At 39.9% G+C, this 8,889-nt stretch overlaps 2 protein-coding genes across 2 annotated transcripts; both read left to right on the forward strand.

The window, feature by feature from the left end:
• Positions 1–3,479: 3,479 nt before the first annotated feature.
• On the forward strand, positions 3,480–4,353 carry LOC117179100 (histone H2A-like; the record flags this gene model as incomplete). Its single annotated transcript, XM_033370764.1, has 3 exons — positions 3,480–3,493; positions 3,644–3,792; positions 3,941–4,353. Coding segments are annotated over exons 1-3 (576 nt in total), but the record flags the coding sequence as incomplete, so codon positions are not given.
• A 2,037-nt stretch (positions 4,354–6,390) lies between these two features.
• LOC117179106 (histone H4-like) lies at positions 6,391–7,132 on the forward strand. The gene is made up of 2 exons (XM_033370778.1): positions 6,391–6,560; positions 6,904–7,132. The coding sequence occupies exons 1-2, from the start codon at positions 6,391–6,393 to the stop codon at positions 7,130–7,132; spliced, it is 399 nt and encodes a 132-aa protein (XP_033226669.1).
• Positions 7,133–8,889: the final 1,757 nt, after the last annotated feature.

Consider the following 8,889-nt stretch of genomic DNA (forward strand, 5'->3'; position numbering starts at 1 on the left):
AGAGTGATTTGTCACATCTCAAACCCCTTTTTAGCTCACCCTTTAAAAAAATACATTTTAGCGATTGGACACAAAAGAGTGATTGGTCCTATCTCGAACCCCTTTTCCAGTTTCCCCCTTAAGAAAATCGTTTTTAGCGAATGTTCACAAAAGAGTGATTGGTCACGTCTCAAATCCCATTTCCAGCTCTTTCTTATAAAAAATAGGTTTCAGCCCCTTGTACAGAAGAGTGATTAGTCAAATCTCGAACCCCTTTTCTAAATTCCCCTTTAAAAAATACGTTTCAGTGACTGGTCACACATTGAACCCCTTTTACGGCTCGCTCTTGAAAGAAATACTTTAAAGTAATTGGCGACGGAAGTGATTTGTCACATCTCGAACCTCTTTTCCAGCACCCCCTATAAAAAAATAATCTATTTTATCATAAAATAAGGAATATTAATTTGACATCTTGTTAGCTGACGTCACAGCATGAAACACCCATGTGACACCGATAAAAGTTGACCCTTTTCGGTAAATTTGCTTCGAAGCCTTCGGAGTTACGGACAATAAACATAACCTCAACTATCTGAAGATTTTAATCGATCTTATAAAATGACTTGACGCAATGTTTTGAGTAAAATTAAGTATTTTTTCGTTGATAATTTCTGGATTAATAGCCATCCGAGGTGTGTGGGCTAATTGTCCAGAATTCTGGACAAGTAGCCGTTTCGATACAGGTGGTCTATTCGTCAAGAATTCTGGACGCCTAGGGACAGCCTAAGGGTTTCTAAATTTTTTTTTCGCTATCTTCAAAAATGGATTTTTTCTTAAAATTGTATTGCAATAGTTTTAATATTTAAATTATTCTTGAATTTTTTTAAAACTTCTAAATAACTCTTAAGCTCCCACTAATTATAATATAATATATTATAATATATAATTCTTTTCTTTCAAGGTTTTCTTCCAAAGGGCTAAGCTCTTCGCAGATCCTCTTTTCGGTACCTGCGGCCGGCCATCCCTATTGTGAACGAGGAAAATCCCATCTGGTCATTTTTACTCGGAATTCCGATACGAGACAACACTTCGATTTTTTTCCGATACGACACAAATCCGAGACTGGAAGGGGAATATCGTATCAGTATCGAAAAATATCGCTTAACTACATTATAACCAGATTTTGCACTTTCGATTGTTTTTCGCGCAAACCGCGAATGTGATTGTAAAAAGAAAGTAATTCTCCGTTTAAAGATTTGCTGGCAATATTGCAGATGGCTACGATGTGTTTGCGGGAAAGAGTTTTCAGTACCTTATTACTTATGGAGTCATTGCCGGGAGCTTTACGGCTTTTCCAGGAGCGGATTACATCGGATACTTCTTTAGATGTGGTGGAAATGAAGTTTGTGTCTGTAACCGTGAAATTTTGTGCAGTATTTGAGATATGGTCGTGGAAGTCAGCGAATTTATCGAGACTGGGAAAGGGGGAGCATAGCTCTTTGAGAGATTCTGCAAAGATTTTCGCTTTTTCCTGATTAAGAGAGAAAAGTTGATCGTCTTTGGCGAGAGGGGGGTTTCTATTACGAAGGCATTTGATGACTTTCCAGCATCTTTTGGGACTTAATTCGGCTTCGGCTATAAAGGAGTCGAAGGAGGACTTATCGATGGGTTCGAGAAGGGATTTTAGTTTTCTTTGAAGGAAGTTGAGACGCTGGCGGTGTTTACGATTACGAAAAGACTGCCAATGTTTGCGGTCTTCGTTTTTCTCACGAATAAGGCTGTGGGTAGGGGATGGGAGTTTGGTTTTACGTCTAGAACTGGATTGGGTTGAGGAGGCAAGTTGAACAGAGTTTTGGATGTCTTTTGTCAGGGCTTCAACAGATGCATCCAGGTCAGAAGTAGAACGGATTTGACGGCATTTAATAGAAGAAGTTTCGAAAATACATTTGAGATGGAGGTAATCGATTTTAGATTTTGTCGGAGGAGAGAGTTCGGGGGTTAGGAAAGTGAGTGGGGTGAGAGGGGGCCCTGATAGTCAGATTATGGCGATTCAGGTTTCTGAGGAGAGTGTTGCCCTGGGTGTTATTTGTGAGGCATTAAAATCGCCAGCAACCACTGTTGGGGTGTTGGTGCTGAAGAGGTTAGGTATTTCAGATATGTCATTGATATCTGGAGGAAAGTAAAGTGAGAGAATTCGAAGGGGACCAGAGTGAAGATGGATTTCGACTGCAGTTACTTCGCAAGAAGAAGAATTTGTGCTGATGGCTATGTGACGGAGGGTGTTACAAACTAGAAGCGCCACGCCACCGCCTTTGGACGAAGAATTTAGATGAGTTTCGGTGATACAGGCAGCATCAATTGATTTATCATTAAGAAGTTGAATTAATTCTAATCTTTTGGAAACGGAAATGCCGTTAGCATTCCAGGTAAGGACAGTTAATTTTTCTTTATAAACGTCCGGGGTTTGGAAGCTGAAGGGCAGCTGCGAAGGACGAGAAGAAGTCACGAAAAAGCTGCTGCTGTTGTGGATTTTGTAGTGGGTTGGTGTTGGGAGAGGATTGGGTCTGATATTGAGCTTGCGATAGAGGACGCGCTGAGACTACGTTCGCGAAGGACCTTTGGGAGGAAGCGGGCTTGGAAGCACTACGAGGTTTAGGAAGGGGAGAAGGGTTGTCAATAGGATTAGGTTTAGGGTGTTGACGAGTTGAAGGTGATTTGGATCCAGGTTTTTGTGGAACTTTAGGGCATCCGCGGTAGGTGGACCAGTAAGAGCTTTTACAATTGAGACAGGATGGAGTAGAATCTTTTTGATTTCTAGCGGGGCAAGATGCTGTGGCGTGGCTTCGTGCGTAAAAGGCGCAAGTCCAAGAGGCATAGCAGTAATTTGCAGTGTGGAAGAATTTGAGGCAACGACGGCATTGAGGGATAAGATTGGATTTTCGTTTGGCTTCAACTTGAACGCTGAGTCTAGCTAAGAGTTTGATGTCGAAAATGGACTTGGATGTGGGAGAGGATGGGTCGAGATGAACTACAACCAGGGGCCAGATTTTTTCACCTTTTTTCATGCGATGAACTCGTTTAACAGAGGGAAGTTTTCTCTGTAATTCTTCGAGGATAGATTCTTCCGTGAGGGAGTCGTTGACTCCTCGGATGACATTATAGCGTCAGTAGTGTTTTTGGCAGATCTAATAGGAATGTCAGCGTTACAGAGAGCTGAGTGGATTTTGGGCTAGAATTCTTTACGTAGGATACGGATTGGAGGAGGACTTCTTTCTTTAGTCGCGGATTCGTCGTCATCCGATGAGCTCGAGAAGACAGAGTCATTGTCGGATTGCGAGGGGCTAGTTGATTTAGTGGGACTAATAGTGCGTTTCCGTTTGGTGCGTTTAGATTTGACTTTCTGACAGTCGGAAGCGTCATCGAGCGAGGAATAAAGATTTACTTGAAATTGTAGCTTGTTTGGATAAGAGAAAGAAGAAGGTGCGCAAGGAGGTTGCTTGGGTATGGTAGCAGAAAGGTTAGGGGTGGTTATTTACAGGATAGCCCTAAAAAGGGCTGAAGATTTTTATTCGATCTTTATTCGTTGTAGTTTAGTAGAAAGACTACGTCAGCAAAGTATAACTGCTCAAAATCAGATATGCATATAGCAATTCGATGCGTCTGATAGATCAGAATCGAACAATCTACCATGTGCACCGAACCGTGTCTTATCTTGTCGGTTGCTCTTTAACGCCACCTATTTAGTAGCGATACGAAAGGGAGAGCGCTTCAATGAACAAGAACTAGAGTGTGGACGAAAGCTGATTGGTGCATCCAGTTGGTAAGAGGCAAGAATAGTGTGTTTCTCCCCACTCTATTCTACGCTGTTTCGATGCGCCATACCACTCCTCCCACCCCGTCGAAGTGCTTAAAATACGTGTTTTCAGAATTTTTGTATACTACGTCCTCAGAATTTGTTTGTGAGTATTTCGTGTGTTTGAAAACTATCTAAAAATTTCTGGTCGTGGTAAAGGTCGTGCAAAGGGTGACAAATCAAAGACCCGTTCAAGCAGAGCTGGACTTCAGTTCCCCGTTGTTAGACTCCATCGTCTCCTTCGTAAAGGAACTTATGCTGAGAGAGTAGGAGCTGGTGCACCATTTTACTTGGCAGCTGTCATGGAATATTTGGCCGCTGAAGTTCTCGAATTGGCTGAAAACGCCGCTCGTCACAACAAGAAGTCGAGAATCATCCCATGTCACTTGCAATTGGCCATCAGAAACGATGAGGAATTAAACCGACTTCTCTCTGGTGTCACCATCGCACAAGGTGGAGTTCTGCCTATCATTCAGGCTGTTCTTTTACCCAAAAAGACTGAAACGAAGGCTCAACTTTCAAATAAAAAAAAACTGCTTTACCAATCGGCCCTTTTCAGGGCTAACAAATCTTTTAACGTTGGACTGGTTTTTAATGCTTAACATGTTTGTGTTCAAGTCTTATTAGTTCTGTGATATTTAAGGCGACAAACTCTAAACACCGGTGAGGTTTATGTATAATATTTTACAAATTATTTTTAATAAGTCTTATCGTTAGATCCCTTTTCCTCTGTGTAAAATGGTGATTGGTTAGTTTTATTTAATTTTTAAAAGTAATATGTTTGATATAACCGGCTCCAGACGATTTACCACTGGTACTTCCGTTGCCTTTTTAGTAACTTACACCACGACCAAAACAGACCAATTTCAAACCGCAAACAGTAATTTTTGACCAAGAAATATTTGCAGGCAATGAAGGAAAACAATTTTAAATCCAAACATATGAGTTTCTAACAAAAAGTTTAATTTCCAACACAAAAATATTAAGTTTCTAGCACAACAATTACATTTTGGATAAAGTTCCGAATAGGTGAACGTGACGATTTCCTTCACACTGCTTATACCTATGTATTTTGACGCGCTGATTACGAAAATGATACTGAAAATTAGCGACTAGGCGATTTTTATGGTGAAATCGCGGAAAAACCATAAAAAATGTGGCTTTTTGCGTTTATCACAGTCAATATGCAAAATCTCGCAAAATGCTTCCAATAAAAGCAACCCGTCTTATACGCGTAATTGAACCCGTTTCCTAAGTTTTTTCTGATTCCAGTCACAGGGGTGACTTAACGCCCCCCATGACGCATGGGAAAGGGGAAGGGGTGTGACCTTACATTATTTCTGTGACCAGTCATAGGGGTGCCTTCCCGCCCCCACGACGCGTGGGAAAAGGGCAGGGGTGTGACCTTACATTATTTCTGTGACCAGTCACAGGGATTCCTTCCCGCCCCCACGACGCGTGGGGAAAAAGGCAGGGGTGTGACCTTACATTATTTCTGTGACCAGTCACAGGGGTGCCTTTGCGCCCCCACGACGCGTGAAAAAAGGGACAGGGGTGTGACCTTACATTATTTCTGTGACCAGTCACAGGCGTGCCTTCCTGCCTCCCTGACGCGTAGGAAAAGGGGCAGGGGTGTGACCTTACATTATTTCTGTGACCAGTCACAGGGGTGCCTTCCTGCCCCCACGACGCGTAGGAAAAGGGGTCGTGTCTGAACTAAGTTATTTTTGTGACTAGTCATTGGGATGCCGGGGTTTTTTGCGTTTATCTCAGCCAATACATAAATTTTCGCAAAACATTTCCATAAAAGTTGTAGATCTTATCGAAATACACATTTCTTATATAATACATTTTTTCTACGAGTAATAGTTTCCGAGAAAATCACAGATATATCTGATGAAATGTAACAAATTTACAAATTTCAATGCAATTAATGACAGATCTTTCTCCACCATCCGCGCTCATATGCCAAACGGGTAACACACAACAACTTCTTCCAGTCCGATTATTCTTCGGGGAGATCATACATCGCGAGTACGCTTCGCCGCGCCAGCCGCCCACTCCCGTGCATTGGATCTCACGAGAGGGGGCGATGGTTGGGGCCCCCTCAACCCCACCCTTTTTTTTGCGTGCAATGTTATTTTTGAGATTTTCTCTCTTGAGTCCTCGTCAAGATTGATGAAACATATAATATTTTTAGTATATCTAAGATTCTCCAAGAAAGGAAAACAACTCTTCAGTGGTTGCGACAAATCGAATTAATTCCGTCTGAACGATTTTGTTCAAAACATAAGAAAAAGATGACTCTTGTGGAGTCTGATCATGTTTGCGGATCCTTCCTTTGTTATAAAATACACAAATATCGTCACAGTATTACCGTTGCAGAAAACACGTGGTTTGAGAGGTGCCGCATTTCTGAAGCGACCTGTATGCTCATTATGTATTGTTTTGCGTTAAATTTTAATTTTGAACAAACGATCCGGGAAAGCAGAATTATAAACAATCAATCGATTTTTCGAGAAACCGTTTCAGACCGCTTCTCATTTTGTAGAGAGGTCTGCATGCTTGCTCTTGACAGCAACTTCAAAGAGGATGGTCGCCTAGGCGGTGTCGGTGAAGTTGTTGAAATCGATGAGTACAAAATCGGCCGTCGAAAATACGAGCGAGGACGTGTAATGGAAGGATCATGGATTCTCGGAATGATCCATAGAGGCCATTCCTACAACTATCGGTTGGAAAGCTGTCCCGATAATAAGAGAGATCAAGCTACTTTAAGTGCATTAATAAAAAAGCATGTAGCGGAAGGGACAGAAATCCACACCGATTGTTGGAAGGGATACATTAATCTCGAATATCATGGAACATTAAGGAAATTTAAAAGTGTGAATCTTGAAGATAACAAGCTGATAGATATAGAAGTTAACAAGGGCTAAGAAATAACGGACATTAAGGAAGCTAAAACAAAATATGGAACGAGAACGCTTGTAATCATAGAAAACAAATTCTCCGTTTTTCTACCTCAAAGGATTGCCAAACTGTGTGAAGAGGATAAAAATCTGTTTATGCAAATGAAGAAAGTCTGTGAAGATCAGCATCTTGAAATGGGCCCGTCGGTGTGGTGTCAAGCGTATTTCTGGTTTAATTTATGAAGAAATCCGTGGTGTCCTGAAGGTGTTCCTAGAAAACGTCATCCGTGACGCTGTTACTTATACTGAGCACGCCAAAAGCAAGACTGTGACCGCCATGTACGTCGTTTATGCTCTGAAACGTCAAGGTCGTACTCTGTACGGATTTGGTGGTTAATCATTTTACCACTTTCGCCTTTAAACAAACAATCGGCCCCTTTCAGGGCCACCAAATATTTCTTACGAAGGGTTATTTCTATTCAAACATTTTATTTGCATAATTAATTAGTTTTTCATCAGGCATATACGACTGTGTAGAAGATTTAGAGGTAACTGTGCAACGGTATTTCTTTTTGGTCTAAAACCAAACTACTTTACTTTTAAATATTCTCTTTATTTTCTTATTTGTAGTAATACAGTTTTGTACTTATGGTTTAAATTTATGTTTAGATGGTTCTTTCCTCAGTCGGTTTTACCCATTTTAGTTTGTAATGTGCGAGCTTTCTTATTACTAAAGTCTTATGAATGATGTATTTGTTACCAGGAAAATAGAGAGGGAAAAACCTGCTTCCAGTTCTGATGGATATCAAGTAATCTGTTTCTATCTTCGCATCGCTCGCCATTCGCAGACATTTATTTTGCGCGATTTGTAGTTTATTAATATTAGCCTTGTACGTGCTTCCCTAAATGGGTGCCGCATATAACATCGTTGGTCTAATTATCATTTTGTAAATTATAAGTTTGTTTGATAAGCGCATTTTACTTTTAAGACATATAAAGCTGTACATAGATCCTATTGCTTTAAATGTCTTTTTTCAAGCCTCTACGATATGCTTAGTAAATCTAAGGGTAGGGTCAAGTATTACTCCTAAATATTTGGCTTGTCGCGTTCATTTAATTTCCTTATTGTACATGTAAAACTTAGGTACTATTTTACCATGTTCCTTATGGGAAAAAATTATAAGTTCAGTTTTATCTATGTTAATCTTGAGCTTCCACTTAAAGAATTATTTTTATAGTTCTGTTACGTAAGCTTGTATGTTTTTAATGATTTGCTTTTTCTGCCATGACGCCGTATAAAGTGCAGTGTTATCAACAAATATGGCTCAATTAACTTTCTCATTTACTGGAATATCATTTTTGTAATATAGAAATAGCATTGGTCCCAGGACTGAGTCCTGTGGTACTCCCGCTGCTACATTTTTTGTTTCCGAACATTTATTATTTATCTCTACCACAAATGATCTATCGCTTAAGTAATTTGGTATAAGTTTGGCAAGATAATGATCGACTTTATAATTGCTCAACTTAACCACTCCTCCCTTGTGCCACACCGTGTCGAAAGCTTTTTCCATATTAAGAAACATGGCAGCTGTGCTTTTATTTTTATTAAAAGTTAAAAGTTGCCGCACAGTAATGTGCTTAGACATAAACCCAAATTGCTGTGGATTCAGTTGTTTATAAATTGCTTCATGACGTTTGAGTCTATTCATTATTATAGTTTCTAATATTTTATTTATATTGGATAAAAGGCTAATGGGTCTGTAGCTCTCCGGTAGTTTTTTTGTATCTTTTCGCGTTTTATAAACTGGTACGATTTTTGCTTTTTTCCATTCCCTAGGGAACTAGCCCTTCTTGAGCCATGCATTAAATATGTGCGTTAACTGTATTATTGATTTTTTGGGTAGATGTTTTAGGACAATATTCTAGATTCCGTCAATTCCCGGAGCTTCCTTAGGTCTTGTTTTAGATATGGCTTTTTAATCTTATTTGGCGTTGTGAGCTTAATTTTTTCAGTTTCTACAGTTTTATTATTTATTTCATAGTGGCTATTATTTATTTTATTTTCATCATCAGGTTTTCCAAAGTTTTCGGTTATTTTGTGTACGTTTTCAAAATTCGTAGCAATGATTTCAGCCTTATCTTTCTCTTTGA

Source organism: Belonocnema kinseyi, chromosome 1 (genome assembly GCF_010883055.1).
Source record: "Belonocnema kinseyi isolate 2016_QV_RU_SX_M_011 chromosome 1, B_treatae_v1, whole genome shotgun sequence".
Lineage (NCBI taxonomy): Eukaryota > Metazoa > Arthropoda > Insecta > Hymenoptera > Cynipidae > Belonocnema > Belonocnema kinseyi.